The sequence below is a fragment of the Oenanthe melanoleuca genome, chromosome 15 (assembly GCF_029582105.1).
Source record: "Oenanthe melanoleuca isolate GR-GAL-2019-014 chromosome 15, OMel1.0, whole genome shotgun sequence".
Classification (NCBI taxonomy): Eukaryota; Metazoa; Chordata; class Aves; order Passeriformes; family Muscicapidae; genus Oenanthe; species Oenanthe melanoleuca.
In genome coordinates, this window is record NC_079349.1 from 2,962,903 (window position 1) to 2,988,276 (window position 25,374).

The 25,374-nt window shown below is 42.6% G+C and overlaps 2 protein-coding genes across 5 annotated transcripts in view; both read left to right on the forward strand.

Moving 5' to 3' along the window:
• Positions 1-85: 85 nt before the first annotated feature.
• BCL7A (BAF chromatin remodeling complex subunit BCL7A) lies at positions 86-19,814 on the forward strand. Of its 2 annotated transcripts, none has more exons than XM_056504381.1 (6): positions 86-326; positions 7,931-8,012; positions 10,660-10,756; positions 12,752-12,919; positions 15,552-15,673; positions 16,498-19,814. In XM_056504381.1, the coding sequence occupies exons 1-6, from the start codon at positions 235-237 to the stop codon at positions 16,567-16,569; spliced, it is 633 nt and encodes a 210-aa protein (XP_056360356.1). In that variant the 5' UTR covers positions 86-234; the 3' UTR covers positions 16,570-19,814. The 2 variants fall into 2 exon arrangements, with proteins under 2 accessions (XP_056360356.1, XP_056360357.1); XM_056504382.1 differs by lacking the exon at positions 86-326 and adding an exon at positions 4,350-4,458.
• A 3,628-nt stretch (positions 19,815-23,442) lies between these two features.
• MLXIP (MLX interacting protein) overlaps positions 23,443-25,374 on the forward strand; it is a 44,332-nt gene continuing 42,400 nt past the window's right edge. For all 3 annotated transcript variants that reach the window (XM_056503993.1, XM_056503996.1, XM_056503995.1), the window contains exon 1: positions 23,443-23,862. In XM_056503993.1, coding sequence (XP_056359968.1) covers positions 23,492-23,862 — 371 coding nt within the window. In that variant the 5' untranslated portion in view covers positions 23,443-23,491. The remainder of the gene's footprint in view (positions 23,863-25,374) is intronic.

A 25,374-nucleotide genomic window follows, 5' to 3' on the forward strand; every position in this document is an offset into this window, starting at 1 on the left:
ACCCGCCGGCCCCTCACGGCGCGCGCCCCTCCCCTCCCCGCCGGCCGCGCGCGTGCGCGGAGCGCGGGCCCCGCCGGGCGGGCGGGCGGAGCCGAGCGGAGCCGCCGAGCGCAGCCGTGCCGAGCCCCGCGCAGCGCCGGCATTGTGCGGGCGGGCGCCCCGACACACGGACCGAGCCGCCGGCCGCGCCGAGCGCCGCGTTCCCCGCCGAGCCCGCCGCCGCCCCCCAGCAGCATGTCGGGCCGGTCGGTGCGGGCCGAGACCCGGAGCCGGGCGAAGGATGATATCAAGCGGGTGATGGCGGCCATCGAGAAAGTGCGCAAATGGTGAGCGGGCCGCGCCGCGCCGGGACCCCGCGCCCGCGTCCCCCCGCGCCCCGCGCCGGCCCCGCGCGGGTCCGGGGCTCGCCGGCGGCCGCGGGGGGCGGGGAGCCGGCGGCACCCAGCAGCCATTTCGCTCCGGCGAGTCACATGAAGGCGGCGGCGGCGTGTGAGGGCGAGAGGCGGCTCCATTGTGCGGCCGAGCCCCCTCCCCGCCGCCCCCCGCCGCTCCCCGCCGACCCCGGCCCGCCGGCGCTCGCCGCGGGTCCCGGGCCGGGCGCCTCGGGCACGGGCGGGCGGCGGGCTCGGGCCGGGCGCCTCCCGCCGCCAGCTCCTACAAAGGGCCCGAGGAGCGGGCCCGGGGTGGCTCCGCCGCCCGCTCTTCTGGGTGGAATAGTGCTCGGAGAAGTGTTCTGGGAAAAAAAAAAAAAAAAAGAAAGCACGTTAAGAATACGCCTGTGAAGCTTCCGAGAGTTTATTTTTGAGTCGTTGCCTGTTTATGTGTTGATTTCACCTCCCAAGTTCCCGGGGTTCGCGCGTAAAGGCGCAGCAAACCTGAGCGCGATCGTCTCCCACCGGCGCTCCGGGAGAGAGCGCGAAACTGCCCCTGGAACCGCTCTTAAATCATAAAATTAAATGTTATACCCCGTGTGATATAAGTCCCTTTTGTTAGGCCTTCAACGCGTTTTGGGATTTCCCCGCTTTTGTCTTTTTTTTCCCCCTGCTTTTGTTAGAAAAACCCTCACGAGGTGTTGAAACAATACAGCTAAAGCGGCCGCCGCCGTGCTGTGCATGATCGGTGCGGGGATTTGGGATGGCAGAAAGAGCAGTGCCGGTGTGATTCAAGAGTGAATCTTTCTTCCAGCAAGTTGGCTGAGTGTTCAGCAGTCTCTGTGCTTGTATCTCAAAATACTTTCTTTAAACGTTTAGAGAATCCACGGGGAAATCCCTTGCGTTATTGTTACTGTTCATCACTCAGCCGGTTTGAAGCTTTGAAATCAAGGGGACACTTCTATTGTCCTCCTCAGCTGACGCTTTGTTTTCCTTAAAAAAAGAGCAAGATGCAGAATTGAACGTGCTCGTTATTAGGGTGAAATGAATCGGTAAGTTTTAAATGGCCTTGAGCACACGAAGGGCCCTTTGGAGCGATCCGGACAAAGAACCGGGATGTGTCCAGTGACGCCGGGCACGGGATGGGGATTTCAAAGAATCCAGCCTTTGTGTGGGGAGCCCGAGCAGCCCCGGCTCCGCAGCTCGGGTGGTTTCAGGAACTCTCTTCTCCTCGGTTGTTGTTTTTAAGTGCAGTTTGCTGACTGCTGGGCCGGCTTTGGAGGGTCAGAACAATGTGCACTGGTGTGACAGGACTTTTGTTCCAGCCGGAGCGTGGTTGGATGCGTGGGACTGTTCTGTCTGTAGGTATTTCATTCATGAGCACAGCACGCTGCCTTTGAATCCTGGTTTGTGGAATTCAGAGAGGAGTAGAGACAGAAGCTTGGCCATTCAACAAAATACCTAATTTATTTATTTTTTTTTCTTGGCAAGGACTCTCTGCCATCATGCCAGTTGCTATGGCTCTTTCTGTAAAGCAGAAATCTTATGGTATAAATAGATTTCTCTACATTTTAACCTTCGTGATAGACAGCTTGTTTTAGAGGGTTCCTGTACACTTGATTATTTATTGTCAGAAGTATTGATACGACTTTTTGTGCGTGCACCTCACAAGTATTTACATAAAGCAATCTTCTTATTTTTAAAGGAATCATAATTTGAAGATGAATCTCATGGTTACCCTCCCACCTGCAGTCAAATACAGCGGGAAATTAGCTGGAGAGATTCTGTGTTTTGTGGTTTCAGTGTTTTGAGAAGACTTGGCTTGTTAAATTGAACTTTCCACACTAGCAATTCCTGCGTCTTCAGAAGAGCCACATCGGCAATTTCCAAGTGTGCAGTTTCATTTGCATAATAGGAGCAATTTGTTGCCATCCACAGCTCTTCTGTGGAAATGCAGCCGCTGAAAATTAAAATACCTTGCGTCCAGCGTTTCCTAGAACAGAATTTTGTGAGTTTTGTGTGCTCGGAGCAGCGCGTGGCAGTGATGGGCAGGGAGACAGACGGGGCTGGGAGCTCACCTGAGCAGACAGTGCCTTTGTCCAAGGCATTGTCCACCTGTGCAGGTGTGCAGCACCTTGCTGTGCTTGCTGTTCCTGAATCCCTGTGCCTGCTGCAAGGCAGCTTCCATCAAGGCAGACTTTGTTCCTCAGAAAATCCGTGTTCCTGGACAGGCAGCGCTTGGATGCAGGTCCCCTGTCTTCCTGTCTGTTCCCAGAGCGCGTGGCACTTCTGGTTATTGCTGGAACTTAGTAGTAAACAATGAAGTTGTTACGTTTTTATCTTGAGATTACTGTAACCTTATCTCCTTTGTTTAAACCACGCTCATGAATGAGCATCTGTTTTGGAAAACACACAGCACGTGGCTTACAGAATACATGGTTGCCCTGTGTTTGTGTGGCAGAAATGTTAAATTTCCACAGTAAGAGAACAGTTGTACCCTTCTTTAACAGTGCTTAAAATTCTCTCAGTCTGTTTTAAAAAATCCTGAAATTATTTCATCTCAATGAATGGTACAGGATTGTTTTTTTATCTTTAAAGGTTGATGGGTACATGTAATTTCCAAGTGGGTTCTCAAGCCGAGAGAGGCAAAAACTATAGTTTTATTAGAAAAGTACTGGACACTCTTGGTCTTTATCAAAGTTTGATTTATTAAATGAAGGAGAACACAGACATCTAGAGCAGGAGGAAGACATAAGTGGTAAGATGTCTTGGGAGGCAGTGAAATAATTTGCATGGGTACATAGCACTGCTGGACTTTGGGGCAGCTGTGCAAATATGTAAGGATGGAGGTCTGGTGGGGATAGGTAACCCTGGCTTGAGAGAATGCAGCAGGAATCAGGAAATCCCACTGTGGTGCCTTGCCTTTGAATGTCAGTGTTTCTCAGGAGTCCTTTGACCTTTTTCTGACCCGTCAAGGCCCTAATCTGTGGGTAGTGATAACATCTTAGGAAGAGAGGTGAACCTGGACAGCTGGTGAAAGTACCTGGAGAAAGTTGAGGGAAAGAGTCCCCACGGGTTTTGCTACGTGGTGCCACGGGCTGGGATTGTGAGCTGTGGCTATTTAGGATTTCTAGGCAATGCTGGTGTAGCTTTGCTGTTCACTGTCTCCATCCAGACTTGCTAAAATGCTTTTGTGTGCTATGTAATGCTCTGAGATTGAGCTTCTGCAGGTTTTGCTGCTCATGCCTCCTTCTTCAAATTGGCTTTTGCTCTAAAAAGGAGTCATGACACAGAACTCCTTAACATGATGTCTTTGGAAAAAGGCTGTTTGCTACTCCCAGATCACCTCCTTGCTTTAGCCTGTCTGTGTTGGGTTTTCTGCTAAGACTGAAGTTCAGTAGTGGTAGTTGGAAGTAAAAATACCCAGTGTATGTGCAGGAATGCACTGAAGTTCTGTAGTAGCCCAAACACACTGTTACTATGCTTGAATTATGACACCTTTATTTTTTCTGGCTTGTGATTATTTCTTTCTGAGCCAGGATATGCTCTCTGACTTCAGTGGAAGCTGGAGGCAGAATTTTGGCATGTGTAAGGCATGGTTCTCTGTGCTGTGAGCATGTTGCTTGTGGCCACGTGGAGCCAAGCTGGGCTTGCTTTAAGCCATGTGTACCTTACAGGGGACTCCCCAAATGTCCTGTACTTAGATAAACCCAGAGAGAAGGTGTCTGTGACCACATGTCCTTGTCCAGTCTCTCTACATGGCATCTTATTATATTTGCAGCCTGTTCAATAAACACCATGTGTGTTTGGGGCTCCTTCAGTTTAGGCACTAGACAAACATCTACTCAGCAGTAGGCGTGCTCAGAAAAGCAAGCCTACGCTTCAAAAATATCATTTTTTGTGCATCTGACAGCACTTTTTGTGTATAATAATGGCATATTCTTTCCCATCCCCTTTCTCTTTTGCTTGATCCCACAGGGAGGTCATAATTCTGTGATTTTCACCAAACTCTGTTGCAATGCAAGTGAGTGTGATGTGATAAATTCAGCATTATGACGTCACTTCGTGATCACCAGCAGAAGATGGGGTATGTGGGAGCAAATTTGTGTGTGAACACACATCACTGTGTTGAATGGTAGTCGTGGGGAAAGGCCAGACAAGTGGGAAAGCCTTTTCCTGAGTGATGTATTGGCAGAAAAGGCTTTCTGTGTCTCTGCCATCAAATGTTTCTGGCGCTCACTGCTGCTGCAGAAGCTGCCTTGACACTTTCTGTAGAAGTGTAATACACACTGTTGTGTTTGCTCACACGTATATTACTTTTATACGTGGAATCTGATGTTCATCTGTGGAGCTTTAGTGTTATTAAACAAAGTATAAATATATTTTAGAGTCTTGGGTTATTTAGAGTGGGGAATTGAGTATATAATGATGTAAGTTCTGAGATATTAGTATGCCTCAGGCATAAGCACTGAAGAAGTGTTGATACTAATGGTTACCCTTTGTACCCTTGGCTGTCCTTTAAATGCTGTGCAGATATAGTTCAGAATTTAAAAATGCTTTTACACAATTTCAGATAAATGTAAGGGTTTGTTTCTGAATTTACCATAACTAAAATATTGAAGATACTTCTCAGTGTGGAAGATTAAAAGAAAAGATATTAATGTATATCAGTTTTGCCATTTTCTGTTGTTGTTACTTCTGAGTCATTTGTGGAGGAGCAGGAGAGTTTTGGAAAAAGGCAAAATGAGGTTTTTTGTAGAATTGGAGTTTACCAGCTAAACATGGAAAAGTAAAGTTGATAATTGCCACATTTTTACCTGATAAAAGTGTCAGGTTGATGGTATTCCATTAGCCATCTTTTCCTGTCCAACAGTCAACACAGAGCTCAACATACAGAGAATTAGAGAGGATGGTGCAATAACAGATATTGCTCAGTCATCACTTATCAAAGGTGGAATTGAGTGATGGGGGTGGAATTCTGGTCAGGATCTTGGGGTGGGTGGGTGCAGCAGAAAACAGGTGAGGAAACTATTTAAGGTTTCACAACAGGCTGAGCACAAGAGTCCATGAGTTCCTCATCCCTATTCCAGCATTGGGCCAGTGAGGCTCTTCTGTGATTTGGGCAGCATTTCCCAAACTTGCTCTAAATTGTCAGTTCTCACTGAGTGAGAAGGAAAGTCCCTGATCAGCAGGTTGGGATGGTGTCTTTGCACAAAGGATTAAAAAGTGAGTGTTCAGAGTAGAAGGAGGTTTGGGGTTTTTGTTTGTTTTTTTGGGTTTTGTTGTGAAATGGTAAGGCAGTAAGTATTACAGGTAATATTCTAAGCTTAATTTGCAGTAAATGTTATAAATCCTGAAATTATTATACCCTGTTGATCTTAAATGTCTGAAAGTCGTTGCATTTCTTTGTTAACAAATTTGTGTTTGTGCTGCCAATGCTTTTATTAAGTTTTAGAGGAGGTTGTCTTCTTTTTTTCTTATTAATACTTTCATGGTCTTAAACTGTCAATACTGTAAACTCTTACACATGTAAAATATTTGCATAATAGCACTGTGATGTTGGGTTTTCTTTTTAACCATAAGTGTTTGCAGGACTGGGATGTTGGTGTACTTCCATCACAAAATATTCCCATTGTTGTCTGAATTTCTGTGTATTGAAATCAGTTTAAAAATCCCTAGAGCTGAGGGTTATCAAAATTTAAAGTGGTACATTAGAAGCTCAGAAGAGTTAAAATGTCAGGGCTAACTTTAATACTAGAAGGAAAAAGTTACTAATATAGGTTTCCTCCTGTGTTCTACAGTCTGTCCAGTGAAGATGCTGTGTGAGGCTGCTTTGAGATGCTAACAGGTATCTTGAACTTTTGGTTTTCCAGTGCAGCATCTCTAAGTAATATTTTGCTGTAGGAAAAGACTAAAACCTTGATTTTTTTAAAAAAGCATTTATTCACCTCTCCCCACACCCAAAACAAAACCCCAGCTGGTTTTATTTCCATAATTTCAAAGGTTTTCTTAAGTAGAAATAAATCTAGTTTGTCTTGTATTATCCTTAAAAAACCCCAAATTATACCATGATCATCTCTTCACAATTAAGTATGCTCTCATTATTGACATGCCCTCATCTCCACTGCCATTTTTATTACATGTAGAGCTCCAAATTAGAGTGAAATTGGATTTACAGATTTTGACATACTTTAACCACCTAGTGTTACCCAAAAGGCTGTGTCTAAACACACTGAGGGAACGTTGCTCCATGAAGAGCAGTGGGAAATAAATTAATGTGAAATAGTTTGGGACCTTATGAATTAAAATACCATAATGGACAGAGCCAAAATGTATCAAATAGTCGTATATAGTTTAGTTTTGCTTTTGGTCTTAATTAAACAGGAAAATGCCTCTTCTAAAGGGAAAATATAAGATTGGCTTTAGTAGCTAAAACAAATAGTCAGGAGGATGCTTGTGACATTTGTACAGTGTGGCTGCTTTTGATTCTGGAGGCCCTTTCTAAAAATGGAGCTATCACATATATATAAATATATATATTTGGAGTCACATCCAGCTTCTCCCATCCTGCAAAGAACATTTTTTTTAATCTATAACTGAATCCCAAATCTATTATTTAAATGTGTTTATGGGAAAAATAAAAAAAAAAGCCTGAGATCTCATGCCAAATTAATTTCAGATGTTCCTGAAAATTTAATGGAATTGGTCTTTGGTGTTAACTTTTAATTGATCCATTTGCAGAGCTGCATTGCAAACCCAGGATCCAGCAGTGGTGATCTGTGAAAACTGATCCCAGAAACGTGATGAAATTTCTCTGGCATTGTGGACCTTCCTTTAATCCCTGATGTGCAGAGCTCAAGGAATGCATCCCTCAGTGCTCAGCATCCCTCTGCATGCCAGCCCTGGGACCCCCTGGGGCAGAGCCACCCTGCAGCCACAATTCCTTCTCCCTTTGTCACCCTTCAGGCTGGCACACAGCACCCCAGGTTGTGCTTTCCCCTCTCTGGAGCTCAGCCTTGCCTTTCCCAGAGCTGGGCTCTCCAGAGTCTGGGTTCTGCACCAAGGCATGAATTGCTCCCTGGGAGCTCTTGGTCTTAGGCTGGAATTGCAGAGCTGTCTGTCAGAAATTTCTGCCCCCCAAATAAAGCTCAGATGGTCAAAATGCATCTAGATTTCTAATCCCATTAAACAGCTTCATGACAGTCAAAACACACTGGTCTGTCTAAACCCTCTTCTGCTGTCTAGAAACTTCAGTGAAAATTGTAGGCATTAAATCTGCATTTTCAATTGCTGTTCTTCTTAACTTATCTTTAATCCAGATCTTATTACTGCTACTGCAGTTACTCACCCAGTCAAGTAAGAACCCTGAGAAATCTGGAGGTTAGCAGTGCTCTAGCAAGTTGTGAAATGCAAAGAACAATTTGCACAATGCAGTGCTAAAGACGATGTAATAGAGATCATCCTACTTAATAGCCTGTTTAAAACCCTGACAACTTACAATAGTAAATCACTCTCTTCTGAGTCTGAAGTTTAACTTCTCCTGCATTGTAATTTTGTAGGGAGAAGAAGTGGGTGACAGTTGGCGACACATCCCTAAGGATTTACAAATGGGTACCAGTAACAGAGCCTAAAGTGGATGATGTAAGTATCCTGCAGTATCTTGCTTTTTCCAGATGTAGATGCTCCTGTTCAGGCAAAGTCTAAAGAAATATTCTTTGATTTTTGTTGAGCCTTTAAGCTAAAACTGGTGTGGGTCTTGCAAGCTGCAGGGAGATGTTGATCTCTACAGCAAGTGATGTTGGTGGGTGGGTGTGTGACAGTCTCCCTGGAGTCAGCTGGGATCAGGTCTCAGATAACTGTTAAACATGCAGCTGAAACTGAGTTTCAAAACCTTTCTGTGACTAACTGAGAGGCAGGGAGGGGAAGTTATGACATGGATTATTGTTCCCCTCTTTCTGCCTGGTGATTTAAAGAAAGTAGCTGGTTTGGAACAGGGCAGAGAGCATATTCTGTGTATATATCACTGCTGTTTTGCTCAACAATTGGTGGAAAAAACTGACATGAGTGTAGGAATGTCCTGTGGAGCTGAGATCACTTTATTAAGATATCCAGCCAAATAATACAGCAGCACACACTTCTGTTGTCATGTGTGTTTTCTCTTGAATGTTCTGCCTGTGTATCCTGTTTGTGTTGTATGCACTCTTTGCGTGGTGTAAAAATAACTTAAAATCAAAGTCAATAGGACTTAAAATTGGTTTTTAAAATAATCTTTGCTCTCAATTTATAAATTGTAATATTGTGATAGAGAGAACACTAACCTGTGATACCACAGTAATTTGACACAATAGAAAACATATCCTAAATTTGGTACTCATTTATTAGTCTGACATGTGCTTTTACTTTACCTGGAAAACTTCTACATTAATAGGTGTGTAAAGTGGTGGTTTTTAGACAAGACAGTGTCATGACCTTGTCTTACTCAGACTCCAGTTTTAAGACCTATTTTTTTAATGAGGATTGCTTTAACTGAGTTTATTTTAAGACCTATTTTTTTTTATTAGGATTGCTTTAACTGAGTTTCTTTCTTTCTGTTCTTTGGTTGTTCCACAGATTTCAGTGACTGTCAGAGTTGGGGTAAACCTCAGGGGTTCTTTCAGTGCTTGGGCAGCATCTCTGAAGTTACCCCTTGGGAATTGGGAAACCTCTCAATTATTTTTAGTTGTCAAATGTTTGGTCTTGATTTTATTATTTATACATGTTGGGGAAAATTGTGCTATCCATGTGAGAGGGTTTAGGATATTTAGGCTCGTGGCTTCTGGCATTGTTTTCCTGCTGTTCAGCTGTGCCTGCAGGATGGGTGCTGTGGGACTTGGAACCAGAATTTCCAAGTGAGCTTCTGGAGGAATTTTCAAGGTCACTGCTACCCAAAGTCAGGTTCTCTATTAGGAAGAATGGATTTATATAATGGTTTCTATGTGCAGAGTTTAATTGTGTTTTCTAAGCCATCATCTCTAGGTTGAGGCTCCAGATTTGTTGAAATTGGGACACTTGTTTAAGAGCAGTTACATTAGTGTCCTACAGTCGTGTTCCTTTTATTTCAAGTAGAGGCTGTTGTGCAGCTGCAGTTGTTGCAGGCTTGATGTTGGCAAGGTTTCTGTCCTGTTGCTCTGGAAGTTCTCACAAATAACACAAGCACATCTATTTTAACTAAATACTAGGTAGGGATAATTTTGTCTTTTAAATTTTGTTGTGGACATCCTTTTATATCTGATTTCATCCACTCTGAAGGACCAGACAGTATATTTGCTTTTCACTGAAATAGGAGAATGTTATCTTCCCTATTTCAAGTGGAAGTTATCTTTGTTTTTGGTGAACAGAAATTAAATTACTTCCCCCTGACGTGTTGTTCCTTAGACACTTTGCACTACAATTAGCTTTGCTCTTCCTCCTCCTGGTTGTAGAAGGCTGTTCTGGAACCTCAGCACTTTGATGGTTAAACCTCTTTAAAAAACATCTGTCAGCTTCTATTGCTCACAGTCACTTTCAGTATTTCTTTTGTGGCAAAAGTGTCCTTTTTGCCTTTAAAAAACAGCAAAACCAAACCCCTCTGACCTTTCATTTTGTAAAGAAATCATGTGCTCTCACCTCTATTTCATGCATCAGTGAGTAAAATGTGGCTTCTCTAAGTAAAAATACAGCTTAGAAATAAGCTTAATAATCTGTTTAAAACAGAAAGAAAAGTCCCTCCAGATATCACTTGTTGAATTTCTTTTGCAGTCTTAGGCACTATTTGGTTGTGGTTCAGTTCCCTCCCTCCTTGGAGGATGCTCTGTGTCCAGAAGGGTGGGCTGAGAGCATTCTTCCTGGAGTCAGGCTGTTAATTGTCTCCCCAGCAGGCAGGATCTCCAAAAGCACTGCAGCTGGCTCTTTTTCCTGTGAGACTGATGACGTCACCTCCTAATTGCAAATGCTGCATCCCTTAGCAGGCACAGATTCCCCACGTGATGGATGCCAGGTCCCTTCCTTTGTTTTCATCCTTGTGGGCTGGGAGCAGCTTGGGACCTCCAGCTCACGCAGGGCTGTAGTGCTTGTGCTCTTTGGTTTAGGTCAGTCTGATTTTTCTTAATCCATCTTGCAGTTTTAAGGGAAAAGCAGCATTAGTTGTAGAGAAGGAGGAGGTTTCAGTTGAGATTGTGAGCTGCTCTTACAGAAGTGGGTTTTACACAGCAATGTGGAGTTCTCTGCGTGGCTGTAGCCTCATTTGTGTGTGGTGCCTTTTGTTTTTCAGAAAAATAAGAATAAGAAAAAGGGCAAAGATGAAAAATGTGGCTCTGAAGTGACCACTCCAGAGAACAGCTCCTCCCCAGGGATGATGGACATGCATGGTGAGTGGGAGAAGGTCAGACCCAATTCCCCTCTTACACTGCTGTGAAGGTGTAAACCAACAGCCTCAGATTCTGCACTGCTCCGATGTATGGACTTGAAGCAAAACGAAAAACACCAGCAGACACTCACTTGGTACCTTGGACTTCTCTTCTGTGGATGTACTAACAGTTGTTTAAATGCCATGTATATTTGGGCTATGAGTGTAAGGGAAAAAAATTGTTAGTGGAGTTAAGTATGAAAATAAAATTAGAAACATCTAGCATTCAAAGCACTGCACTCAGGTGGAGTAATACCTCCAGGAGAGTTTGCTGCTTGAAGAACCAAAAATCCCCCAAAGCCTCAGTGGGACCTACTGTAATTTAGGCAGGTTTTGTACTTACTCTCTTACTGATTAAGGTCAAGAGAATTCTGCAAGAGCCAAGAAAGGGAGCTCTGGTTTTGTGGTGCCTTCCTTCTGCTGCAGCTTGATGAAATTACTGCTCAAGAAAACACTTTTTGTTTGCCAATCAGGCACTATGAGGTCCATTTTATTTCCCTTTAATTTTTTTTTTAAATGTGACTTTTGAGTGTTAGCCTGGTGTTTATAACAGAGCAGCTTGCACAGCTCAGCTCTGCTTGGTTTTTACCTCCTGGGTGTTTGGATAACAATTATGGCTGAGAACGCAGCACTGTTTGAGCTGATAAGAGAGGATCACTTTTTAGGGGGTTGTAAATTTTTAATTTAGTTTTATTTGCATTTGTGTTGCCTCATGGTTGCTTTTTGCAGTGCTGACAGCAAGTGTGGTCTTGAATAAGCAGGGATTTTGCAGATCTGGATTAATTCTTCATCTGTTTCAAACCTTTTAATTTTGGTTAGATAATTTAATTTTTTAAAGTCTTGATTCTCCCATCCATGAGGTGAATATACTACTTGCTTTTTTGTCACTTATCACCTGTGTTTTTAACTGTACAATTTCACACTGTACAATTTTGTGATAAAGTTAATCTGAATTGACTCCAGGCTGCTCTGGAGAGAGCTGGTCCCAGCTCTGTGTTCCTGAAGTCCTTTGGATGTAATGGTTGTACAGATGCAGAGGGAGGTGGATTGATTGTATTCTAATAATTAATATAAGCAATTATAATTAATTCTTAATTACTTATTAATTAATTTCTAAAATAAATTAACTATAAGTAATTCTAATAATTAATATAAAATAAGTAATATAATTAATAATATTTTGCAGGGTTAGTTTCCTTTAGGGAGCAGAAACTTGCCTCTTGGTTATCCATGGATGTTAGTCTGGCTTAAAGGAAGTTGCACCCCAGTGCTGTCCATAAAATAATACCTGAGCTACTTCAACCACTATCACAGGGAGGGCACAGGCAGAATATTTCAGTTACTATTATTATTATTATTATTATTATTATTATTATTATTATTATTATTATTATTATTTAATTTAATTTAATTTAATTTAATTAATTTATTTATTTTTTAAGAATATGCAGATCTGTGCTGCAGAAGATTATTGTCATCCAGTAGGGCTAGAGAATATTCTGGACAATTATCACTTAAAAACTGTTGATATTGGGACTGGCTGTAACATTTTACCTTGAAGGGGTTTTGGGTTGGTTTTTTTTCACATTCAGGACTCAATTCAAAAATATCTGATTACCTAAACATTGGAGTGATGGGTATTTGTAAATCTGCAGCATGAACTTCCTTAGCTCTGTTGATCTGGTTTACTCACATTACAAAATTCTGGGTTCTTTTGGATTGGATCTGAGTAAAATGCTCTTAATGTGTAAAATTACTTAGAATTAGATTTTTAGTAATTTTTGAAAACTCCTTAGGCTGATGTGGAAAAAAGTTGGGTGTGTAGTGTGAATCTAAATGATTTGACTCAGTCCCTGATGAGCAAAACTATATCATGTGTTATCAGGGAGTAATATGGAAGAATTAAGGTGTATCTTGTCAAATCAAACTTTGTTGGCTTTCACTCTTCTGTTCACAGATGACAATAGCAACCAGAGTTCAATAGCTGATGCTTCTCCAATAAAACAGGAAAACAGCAGTAATTCCAGTCCAGCACCAGAGCAGAACTTGGCAACACAAGCAGACGGCACTGAAGTCAAGTCTGACGAAACTCAGGCAGAGGCAAAGGAGCAGCCTGGTTCAGAAGGTGAGCTGGGAGGGCTGTTTGAAAACCAAACAAAAAAAAAAGTTATCCTTTAGTGTGTTATTTATTTGCTTATCCACTTAAGAACTGGGAAATAACAATTTGAAAGAGATGGTTTCTGAATTCTCGGCATTTATGTGAAAATGGGTCACAATTTCTCTGACCTACTGGTGATCTTTCATAGAACTGGAAAGGCACACTGACATTCAGGGGTCTTTTCAGAGAGAAACAAACAAAATACTGGTTCATTGTTCTCAAATATCAGTATTGAAAGAAGAAATAATTTAAAATCATCTTTGAAATGGCTGCTAGCATGTAATCACACAAATCCTGCAGGGTATTAGTTTGTGCAGATCTCTGGAAATTTATGCCCTAGTGTGATGGTAAAATAGAGGTGAGATACTTTGAAATTACTTCTTAAATTGTGTAAACTATAATGCAAGCTTTCCTTTCTCTTAACCCTGCTAGCTGCTTATTCAAAAGTTAGCTCTGAGTTCTGTCCTCATTTTCTAAAAGCATTACAAGATTCTATTGCAGTTGTGGACAGATTAAAAATACATGTGGGTTAAGGGATTGTTCTGAACCTCACTCTTTAAATGATATTTTGGGTAATTGAAACATGCTCTGTATTTATATTCTTGGAAAGATAACATTCTTTGTCCTATTATAACAGATAAAAGATGTCCTTAACACCATTCTAACAATTTGGTTGCAGAATTCTTCCCATACCAAAGCAATTAAATTATGCCCTCCTGATTTAGTTCTTCACTCAGTAGATCCACTGACCAATTTAAATTTAGAACTTTTATCTTGGTAATGCCAGAGTGTTAAATATGTTAAGTGCTGTCATTGTTAACTGGGGTTAAAATTTGACAACAGAATAATCACTAAGTTGGAATAAATCAGAGCAGCATTTCCTTCAAAGAATAGCTCCACTTGCATATTTGGCCACAGTAAACATTAAGGATTTACTCCTTGGTGTAATGTTGTCTGAACTTGCTTATGTGAAGCTGTTTCATAGCATGCATGTTCCCCTGGTTAAATTTAGGTTTGGGGAAAATCATTCCAAGTCCTCTGGGATTAGTTCCAGAGCCAGTTACTGTAAAATGAAAGGGAGATATAATGGCAAAAAAATACCTGTTATGAATGTGAGGGGTTTTCAGTTGGTTGAATGCTGTGTAAACAATTTATTAAACATTTATCTACCTTGTTGTGATCAGTCAGAGCCCTGCAATTGGGACATTATTCAGCTGGACAAGGTTAATGACCTTGCATGTCTGTCTCATGTTACTCTGCTGGAACCAGGGAATTCCTGCAAGCCACTTTGTGTGGTCAGAAATTAATGAGCAATTCTTAAATAAAACAGGTGGATTCAAAGCTTTCTGCTGTGTGAACAAGTCCTGCAGGCACTGGAATAGCTTGAGGCTTGGTGGTTTAAGGTATAGATCCCCTTGCCCAAAGATCAGCAGCAGGCTGAGTGTTCTGTCAGGAGCTGCTGGAAGAGAACATTGGTGATGAGCTGGGGCTGGATTTGTCATGGGGAGATGGGCACATGGCTGAGTGCTCCTCAGCTCAGAGGGGGCTGAGAGATACACAGCAAAAATCAAAAGTCAGACTTCTTTGGATCCTTAGGACTTGTTTCTTTATCAGCAGGAAGATGCTTTTCTGGTGAGATGTGGACAGGAAGAGGATTCTGCCCGAGTTCACTGAATGTGATCTTTGAGATGTTCATGATGGACTTGACTTTGTCTTGAATTCAGAAATGCTTGTGGTGCTTTTTATAGGGTACACCACAAAAATATCCATTACTCACTGGTTATGGCATCTTCATTAACCAAAGCTGTCCAACAGTTTTGTTTGATCTTGCATTTCTCTTCATATGGAATAAATTCGTATAATCTTTGGGTCAGGGAACTAGGAACACATTTTACGTGACCCTGTCCTCTGTTTAAGTAAATGAGTGCTTTAACCTTGAGTCTTCTGTAAGTCTTGTTTTGAGAGAGAGAAGGGTTTAAAAAACAACCAACCAAAAAGGAAACAAAAACAAAAAAAACCAGTGAAAACTGGAAGCAATGGTAGGCTGGAGGACTTCTTCAAACCTGCCCACCAGAACTAAAAATTTGGTGGTTAAGCTGGTCAGCTGAATTTCTAAATTCTATCTCAAATGTAGGATTAAGAAAAAAAAAAAAAAAAAAAAAAAAAAAGATGATTTTAAATACATGGCTGAATTTGGATTCAGGTAACTTTATTCTCTCTGCTTAGCCACAGGTTTTTAGATGTTAGTTGTAACAATTCAGCCTTTTGCTTCTGGCTTGAAAGAATTCCCTTGCAGTCCAGACTCTGAGGGCTCTGACATCCTGTTGGAGGCTGTGCAGGAGCTTGGCTCCCTCTAGGGTCTGATCCCAAGGTCTGTGCTCCAGCAGCAGGAAGGAAAAGCTCAGGCAGCAGCTGGGTTGTGATCCTTGAGTTTGTGCTTAATCCATCATATTTGTGCACTTGTTATGTGTGTTTTCATTAATGGTTACAACGTGGGGGAAATGGATGTGCTGGGGATGTTGCTGATGGGAAGACATCCTGGAAAGCTCCTGCTGAAAGCTTTCATTTGTTTGTTTAAAATGATTTCTTGCCATTTCAGATACCTCTGATGAACAGAATTCACAGTCTTCAATGGAAAATTCCATGAATAGTTCAGAGAAAGCAGAAATTCAGTCCTCTGGAGAAAATGATTTAATTACAGAGGCATCTAAAAACTCTCAGGTAACTTTAAGTGCAATATTGTGATTGCATGGATCTTGGAAAAGTTTATTTTTACTTGAAAGCAGATAAAAGGAGGACAGTTGTGTATTTCCATTAATTTCCAAAGTGAGGGCAGTAAAGCAGCTGTAGATATTAAATGTGCCTGTAGCTGGTTTTGTGGTCCAGGTGACTGGCTGCTTGAATCTCACAGAATTGGAACAGTAAAACAGATTGGTCTGATGGGTTTCTTGATTTCTTAAACCAGACCATGTTTTTTTAGTGAATATTAACATTTTACATTAATAAATTGCTTGGAACAAACCTACTGGACCCTTTGAGGACCATTCAGAAGTAAAACACCTTCTGTTAAGGTAAATACTCATGGCAGTTAGGAGAGTTGATTTGTGGATGCTTGGGTGTTCACTCACTGAAACACTGAAAAATTCTGGGTGGGTGGGAGGAAGGAATTATCCTTGCAGTTGTGCCCTTTTCAGGGCAGGACAAATGCAGATCCTCAGGCAGAGCCCTGCTCCTCCTGGTTTTCCTGTGAGTCCTTTCAGTGTCCCCTCCATCATGGCTGTTCCTTGAAATATTCACTGTGGGTTTTAGCCTGGAATTAGAATTTTGCCCTTTGCAGATGACAACAAGTGCAAAGATGTTGAGGTAAGATGTAAGTAGAGGAGTGATTTAAGGCAGCACTGGGACATGTTCTGGCATCCAGGGATGCTTTGTCTGGGACACATCACACGCTGGGGAATTTGTTTGGTGCTGTTTGTTTGATGTTTATGGTGCCTGAACTTCAGTGCAATGATAACGTGGCTGTTTTTCTTTTCCCCCTCATTAAGGACTCTGAAGGAGTGCCACCTTCTAAAAAGATGAAAGTAGAGGCTTCCCAACAAAATGTTGAAGAGATTTAGACTATAGATTTTTCTGGTCAGTTTTTATGTAAGGTACATCAGTGGGCTTAATTATAGAACAACCTTACTTAAGCATCTTCTCTTGGATGAGGACAGAACTCCTAACTTTTCAAGTTACCAAGCAAAAATCCAAGAAAGCCTAACAAAGGTTTAACTTCTCAGACACTGAAAACTTTTTCCTGTGAAACAAACATTGAGAACTTTTAAGTTACTGTCTCTGAAATGGTTGGAGTAAACAACTCAGGAGGGGTCTACGCACTGTTTCTAAAGTCAAAATTACAATTATGTTGCTGCTGTATTTTTTTTTCATTTCTCTATTTAACATTGTAAGATATTTAAGGATGGTACAGGTCAGGTATTAGCTTTCATGTGAAGTTCATTGTTCTGGCGTGATGTCTGCTTTTGTTTTGTGCCTTGTGTTCTGAAAACAGTGCTAACTTTTAAAAGTTGTTTTGCAACTGTCTCCTTTGCAAAGTGGCCTATGTTTGCATAATGCCATGTAGTAAGGCTTTTTATTTTTTCTTTTTATTTTTTTTTGTTTGGGGTTTTTGTTTCGTTTTTAAGTTTTAAATCCCTGGTGCTTAAATTTTTAAACAACTACAAATCAGGAAGCCATTTTCACTCTTGGAGTCCAAGGAGAAAAAGGAGCTTGATATTTTATTTTAGCAGCTATAGCGGAGATCTTTTATTGAATGCATGGCATTCGCAACTGTAAATTTGGTCTTCTAAATACTTAACTTCATCAGAAGTTAACATGATCTGTTTACCATTTATAGTCCAGATCTGAATAGATATTATAACACAGGCACTTAAAATACTTACGTATTAGGTCCAGATCTCTGTACTGGGTACAACTTGCTTTACAGAAAAGTTCCACTATGTACATAAATAGGATCAAAGGGATTGATGCACAGTGAGTTTATTTTCAATTGGTCTTTTTTGATATCATGTTTTCACTGAACTGGATTTCATTGTACTGTTTCATTATGAGATGTTTACTTCTATGTTCCAGGAAAATACTGTATTGAGGGGGGTGGGTTCCTTACTGTCTTTCAGCAAGTCTTGTAAATAAGCCTTGTTGTTTCCATAGTCCAGTTCCTAACCAGTTAGGAACGTTCCTTCTCTTCCAATTAACGTTGAAGTGTGCTTATGCTAACTAAACTAATGGAAAGGCACAAGGTAGGTGCAGCTCCCCTCAAATTCCTGGCAAGCAGAAGTGTGGAACCATCTGCATCAGGTCAGGAGGGTCTGGTCTTCCAGTGGGCTTTGTACTTCCAGGGAATAAACACCCGGTGTCGGTGGAACCGCTGATCTCCCACTTCCATGCACACACATCCATCCATGTGTCCATCCTTGCTGCTGGGTCAGGCCCTTGCTCTGTCTTCTCCTGGTGTGGGAGATGGAACTTGGAATTTCAAATACGATCTCACAGCTCTGGGAATGGTTGCGTGTAGTTTGTAGGCTGAAAAAAAACTGTAAATACTTTTTTAGACAAAAAAAAAAAAAAAGAAAAAAAAAAAAAGAAAAGTTGCTTCCAGTTGATAAGGTTTTTTCATAAATTAGGTCTTTGTGAAGCTTATTTAGGTCTGAATTCTCCAATAGTGAAAATGGCTTGCACTTAGACTACTGCATTACGTTTGCAATTACCACTTTATTAGGAAAAATAATGAGGAACTGGGGGGAGGGAAATGGGCAGGGAGGAGTGGGGAGCCAATACTGACCTTCAGTAAGATGTTTGTAGGATTGAACCCCAAATAACCTATGACACTCAACTTTTCCTTTATGTTGAAATAAAACATTTTGGATTTTGACTGAATAAAATTTGATTGCAAATCATTCATGATAACAGCGTGCTCCCTAATGAGATTTTGGGATTTCTGGTCTGATCATGAAGTCCATTAACATTCTGAAAATAAGGAAATGAGGAGCCAAAAACTGAAATTGCACAATATATGCAATGAGACGGTAGAATTTTCTCTTGAATTGTGTGTATGCCTAAAATGTGGATAACTGGTCCATGATGATTGATTTGTATGTATATTACATTCAGATTTAAGTGATATTTTGTGAGAAGTTCTATTGATATATTAAATGGGCAAATCTAGAAAGATTCAAACTTCTAAATATTTTTGATTTACTAACTTTTCGTTATTCTTAATGCTAAAACAAAACAAATTGATGCCACCTTTGACAAGTAGTTGTGTTTACTGATCCCTCTGTTCAGGTGCATCACAGCAAGTTTTTAATTTCCATTTTGTAGACGTTTCCAAGGGAGTAAATAGACTTTTCATTTAGGAACTAATTCCTGTACTTTAGGAAGAAATAAAATATATAAATAGCACTAAAAATACCTCAAATTTTTCATTAGATAGAAGCATTTATTGGCATTATTGACATCAACAGGTTTAATTATAAGCTTCCTTTTCTCTCCTGTGGCTTCTGCTCAGAACTGTTCATTGTTCTGTGGCTAACAAGACAAGGCATCATAACCATCTTCTAGAGGCTTTATTTCTGAGGTAGAAATCCTTTATTTACAGCTTCTACAGAATGCATTCAGGTCTTTTATTTTAACCAGAGATTCTAGTGACAACAGACAACTGAACAAGCAGATAGATTTGGGTTCCTTAGACCCGTTATTGTCAGTCTCTGAGGGAAGAGACTTTGACATTATCTGGTATGAAGAAATCCAAAATAGTGTATAAGACTGTTATTAGTCTTTTTTTGAAGTGCCTGATAACATTTATGGGCCAACGGATGTGATTGAACACATTTAATGCCAGAAAGTACAGATGGGACCAAACCAGAACATGGAGTTCAAATCCACCTGAGGTTTGAAAGCAGATCTAAATCCAGCTTGTTTTGGCTTGGACCTATCTCTACCCAAAACTTGTTTTATGAACTCACTGTAAAAGGGTTTATTGAAAGCATTGAGAGATGGAGCAGGAGAAGAGATGTAATTTTTTTCAAGATGACTGAAAGTTCTCATACAGCTGATGTTTTAGAAATAGTGCAAATATCAAGAAGTGCTTCCTTGCTACAATGCTGAATGTTGGAGCTTCAGTTACAAATAAATAAATAAAAAAAAATTAACAAAAAATATGAAAAAAAAATTAAAAAGAAACTAGAAGCAAGCAAGTAATTTAGCTGAGTTTGTGGAACATGTGGGAACGCCTTCCAGATAATCGATTTACTCAGCCAAACATTTTATAGCAGAACTATTCCTTGGAATTTTTATGCTTGGGAAAGTAGTTGTTAAACATTCCAAAAAGTGCTGGCACTTACAAAACAACAACAACAACAAAAAAAAAAAAAATCAACAAGGCAGTATAAAATATCGGTTTTGGGTGGCTATCTTCATACATAAACATTGTCATGTTTTGGAATGTTCTTTATATCTAAGGGCCTGTTAGAAGGTGTAAAGAATTTTGTTTTCTTCAATACCTAATCGTTTTCCATCTTATGATTTGTGTGTATGTGTGTTGTACAGCAGTATAATTTTTCACTTATTTATTCCATCGGTAGTTATGGTTTGTACAATGTACAATGGTTTCATTTCAAAATAAAATAAAAAATCACAACACAAATGCTGTGTGAATAATTTTTATCAAGAAACTTAATTTCAGTTTTTTTTTTTTTTTTAATTTGCAATAAATTTCTGTTTTTATAAATGGTATTTTTAAATTTCTCTGGTGTTTCGTTTGATAACGTGTAAAATGATCCACCTTTGAGCAGTCCAAAGGTGTCTTGATAATTGTGTGGTGGTTATGAGAATAACGAATAGATAGGGCCAGTGTAATTGCAGCAATAATTTGGTAATTTGAGATAATTCATTTACCAAATTCCTCGTTTGGTGCTCGGTTAATGTGTTGTGGTAACTCAGATTGGAGGGGTAGGGGAGGCAGAACGTGGGAACGTGCTTCGGTTTGGAAACCAGCTCGAGCCTGATGCTTGCAAGGGTGAAACTCCTGAAGAGTTTTGGAAAGATTCTTTACATTCAAGATGGATATAAAGTGTCCAGCTTATTTTTAGTGTTCGGTGTGCTCTGTCCCGAGATGGCCTGCAGCTCCACAGGCAGCTGGAGTGCTCTGCTGGCTCTGGCTCCCCAGCGGGGTGAGCCCAGCCTGCTCCCACATTGGCTCTGCTGCCCCCCTCACATTTACTGGGGTGCTCCTAACATCCTCTCCAGCCCCTTAAACTCACTGGCCTGGGAAGGAAGCTATGTTTTAGTTTGGTTTTTTTTTCCTTCTCCAGATCAGTGAATTAAACCAGGAGATACGTATCAAGGAGTTCCATACTGGGTGGAACTGGAGAGAGAGGAAAGAACAGGTAGAAGCAAGGCTGTAACTCAAGATGGGTCCCAGAAGGAAAGGCCTCTGAGCAGGTAAGGCTTGTGCCAGGGAGTGAGCAGCAGCAGCCTGGAGCAGGGCATGGCTGGAGGTTGTCCCTGTGGTTTCCTGGAGCAGGACAGGCACGGCTGGGCTGGATCCTGCACTCGGCCCCGGCCCAGGCTCTGAGTGACTCCTTGAGCTCTCTCCCTCATCACTATGGGAGTGCTTATCTCCCTGTGTGTGGATTCGGGAGGATAATCTCACCACTAAGTGGTGTGGAATACACTGTGGGCATTGAACAGCTTGGATGTCTCTGTTCCCTGTGTGTATTACAGTGGAATTCTTCCTGTGCTAAAAGCCTAGTTCAAGGAATTGATGTTCCTTGAAGGAACATCATCAGAAGCTGGTGGCCTGTGTTTCACCTTGCACTGGGGATTGATGAAAAACAGTAAGAAAAGACATACTTAAAAGATGCTGTGGCCTCTGTTTCCCTGTGCCTGCTGGAATTGCTTGCTGTGGAGCAGTAAAGCATTGCTGGCAGTCTTGAACTGGTTCTGGTCACCTAAATGTTCATCTTAAAAGGGCAAACCAACAGGTCTGTCTCAAAAATAAGTGGATTTATTTTAAGGGATGTCCCTTTCCTTGCACCTGGCAGAGGAGAAAACCCTGAACTTGTGTTGTAGCTTAAAGCTGCTGCCCTTTCTTTAAATGGTGGTGTACTCCTAACTCTTCCTAGAAAATTGCACTGCAACCTAATGATTTTATTTTAACAAGTTACCTGTCTTATCCTGCAGGAGGAAACACTGGCTTGCTTAGAATTTAGTGAGGTTAGTATACAGGCTGTTGTCATGGAAATACTTTATACAGTGCTGCTACTGATGTGATTTTTTTAGCTCAGGTTTAGTTCTGAACAAATTATGTGGAAGACTCTTAATAGGTATTCTTAAATGAATGTTATCTTGAAATGTTTTAATTTTTTTGTACTTAAAATATTCTGAGACTGTCTTGCTGGCAGGCAGCACTTTTTTTTTCTTTTTCTTCTTTTTTTTTTTTTAAGCAAATGTTAATATAAGATATCAATAACCAGATTTGAAGCTAAATATGACTGGCCTTTTATTCAGAATTTGAGTCATGTATGATGCTGACTAAGAGCTGAATGCTGGTTTTGGTTTTTAAAGATCTGAGACAGCTCTCACATGATGTGATCATTCCTTACTGTTGCTTTCATGTGTGGGGAAGTGTTTGACCTACCACTCCTCCCCTAAACACAGGGATCAGCCTTGATTCCATGCTAATGGGGAATGTCAGATCATTGCATGGGCGTAATTGGGAAATTGCAGGGATGCCTCTTCTCTCCTCACCCAAGACTTGCTCTCAATCTCTTAAGTCTCCCTTCATCTTATTTCTGATTTAACACACCAGAAAAAGTAGCATGTGGCTATTTAATGTTTTTCCCTCCTGAGGGTGGCTATGTAGAAGAGCCTGTTTTTTCATTTTAAGTGTGAGGTCCTAAAACTGAAATAATATATGTGATTTAGTATAAATGCTTTGGAATGAGTGTCCTAGGATCTGACTGCTCTCCTGGTCATGGAGGTTTGCACTGGGCAAGTTTAAAGTCTTTTCTCTTGACTTTGTGTGCACATATGTATGTGTTTGGGGTTTTGTGCTGTAGGATGATGCTCTCTCCCCACACTGGCCCTGTTGCAATGCTTTTATGTTAACCTACAGGATCCATTGCTTCCTTTATGCTTTTGAGAAGGATAAAGTCTGACCTTCACTTTCCCTGGAACCTCTGTGGTTCCTTTTCATGTGCCACTGAGCAGGTACTGGGTTAGGTGTGAGCCACCTGGCAGCAGGAGCTCCATGTCCTGACCTCTCTGTGACTCTGTGGATCTCCAGCTTCTCTGGCTGCCCTGCAGACTGCTTCTGGAAAATAATGAGCAATGTAGTATATTAAAGACAATTTAAGTATTTCTAGTGCAATCGCTCTCTCAACATTCTTCAGCCATTTCTGGGCTGTCCTGTACCTCTCATGTTCCTCACAGTCCCTTAAGTTTAGGAATGCTTTCCCTAATGGTTAGAGCTGGGAGGGAGCTCTGGAGATCACTCGGTCCAGCCCCGCTGCCCAGGCAGGCTCACCTGGAGCAGGTGACAGAACGCACCCAGCTGTGCTTGGAATGTCTCCAGAGAGGGAAAATCCACGGCCCCCTGGGCAGCTCCAGTGCTCTGCCACCCTCAACCTAAAGGAGTTGTTCCTCGTCTTGAGGTGGAACATTTCGTGTTTTAGTTTGGTTTAAAAAAAGAAATCAATTTGTCCTGCTGGGTGGAAGTCCCCGCTGAATCATTTAAAACCAGAGGGAGTGGGGACATTCCTGGCACAGGGCAGCAGCAGCAACGCCTTTCCCTTTTTTTTTTTTAATTTTTTTTTAGCGATCCCGCTGGAACCCGCGGTGTCCCCAGGCCGGCGGGGGCAGGGCGGCGGGGCCGCTCCGTCGCCTTTAAGCGCGGCGGGGGCCGGCGCGGGGCGGAGCGGGGCGGTGGCGGCGCAGAGCGGGCGCGGGCTCGGCCGCGGCGGCAGCAGCAGCAGCGGGGCCATGGCCGCCGACGTGTTCATGCGGCCGGCGCGGCTGCTCGGGGCGGCGGGGCCGCTGTCCCCCCGCACGGAGCCCGACGAGGACTCGTCGGACACGGACGATGGCGGAGCGTCGCCGGGCGGGGGGCGGCGATGCGGGCCGCGGCGGGGGCAGCCCCCGGGCCCGCAGATCATCCACTCGGGGCACTTCATGGTCTCGTCGCCGCACAGCGAGCACCCGCCCAAGAAGGGCTACGACTTCGACACGGTCAACGAGCAGACCTGCCAGACTTACCAGTTCGGGGCGGCCCGCGGCGGCGGCGGCGCCGGCGGCCGCCTCAGCATCGACGCGTCCCTCACGAAGCTGTTCGAGTGCATGTCCCTGGCCTACAGGTACCGCCGGGGGCCGGGCGGCGCCGGCAGCGAGCCCCGGGCCGGGCTGGGCGGGGGGACCGCGCCGGGCCCGGCTCCGTGCGAGGGGCGGGGCCGCCGCCGTGTGGGGACCCCCTGACCCGACCCGACCCACACGCGGGTTCGGTGCCGCTTTTGTTTCCAGGGGCTTTGGGGATCCCGGCGGGCGCTTCCCGCAGGCCCCGGGCCCGCGGTGGGCTGAGCCGGGGGTGTCGCTGATCCCCCGCCCTGAGGGCCGAGGGCCGGGGTCCCGCTCCCCCGGCCGGCTGCGGGTGCCGCTGGAAGCCCTCAGCATCCCGCGGCCAGGCCGGCGGCGAGCGGGAGCCTCTGGTGCTAAGCAGAAACCCTTAAAGGGCAAAGTGCCCTGCTCGATGTGAAACCCGGCCAATTTTCCCTTTTCCCCTCCCCAAATTTTATTTTTATAACAAAGTCAAGCAAGCGGGCTCTGTCGCTGTTTCCTTTGTTCCTGTGGTGGCTGCAGCTGGCAGCAGCACTTCCTGGGTTTATCTTAAGCACCTTTTGCTCAGACTTCAGTTGTGCTTTTCATCTCTTCAGTAAGGCGTTATATTCCCATTTATCCCCTTTGTCTGTCATCCAAAATGGAGGCAGAGCTGTGGAATAGAAGTGTTTTGGAAAGATGTGTGTCTGCTCGAGTCTTTTGTTCCGTGTGATATAGCAGAAACCGGATCCAATCTGATGTTCTTTGCTGAGCGTATTTTGGAAGTTGATTAAAAGGGTTGATGGAAAATGCCTCTTGGCATATCAGCAGAAATATTTATTTTCATCTATAGGCACTACATTAGCTTGCTAAAAGGAAATTAACTTTGCCCACCCCAATTTCATCTGTTTAAGTATTGCTCAATGAAAAGGAAACAATAGAACTATCTGTTCTGTACAGTTGTGAGAAGATGTAATGTAAGTAATCCTTAAATTTTGGTAATATTGGCCAAGAACGTTATTAGTTATTGGCAAGAGCCTGAACCTCAGATAAGGTGTGTGCAACAGTGGACATAAGTACTTTGCACTTACAAAAGAAATAAAAACGTGAGCCTTAATTAAAAATTAATCAGTCTACCTTTATTGTGCAAGCTGGGAGGAACTTGCAGAGGAACCATAGGGATTGTGAAGGACAGAACTGGACTGCATCTGCTCCTCAGCCTCTGTCACCTTTGTGTTATTTTGTCCTTCCATCAGTGTGTCCTCGGGATTTTGAAACTGAGGACCACATCTTCTGCAGATGAATAATTCTATTAGACTGACTGACATTACTCAATTGTGATGTAGGTGAATAAACTGAGTACCAAATTTATTTCAGAAGAAATAATTTTATCCTGCTTGCTGGTGGTAGCATGAGGCAAGCTGCAGAAAATATCTTCTTAGAGGCTGCCAAAGGAAAGCACATTCTTAATGCTTCTGTCCTTGGGTATCTTAGGGTTTGCTGAGTTGCAGCCCTGAAGCATCCTGCCCAGATCCAGCCTACTTACTCAGCAGCTT

Excerpts from the sequence above, each read along its gene's own strand:
- BCL7A (XM_056504381.1), top strand. The coding sequence starts at position 235 with ATGTCGGGCCGGTCGGTGCGGGCCGAGACCCGGAGCCGGGCGAAGGAT. Across the intron at positions 8,013-10,659 it reads CAGAGCCTAAAGTGGATGAT|AAAAATAAGAATAAGAAAAA; the intron begins GTAAGTATCCTG and ends TTTGTTTTTCAG. Across the intron at positions 10,757-12,751 it reads AGGGATGATGGACATGCATG|ATGACAATAGCAACCAGAGT; the intron begins GTGAGTGGGAGA and ends TTCTGTTCACAG.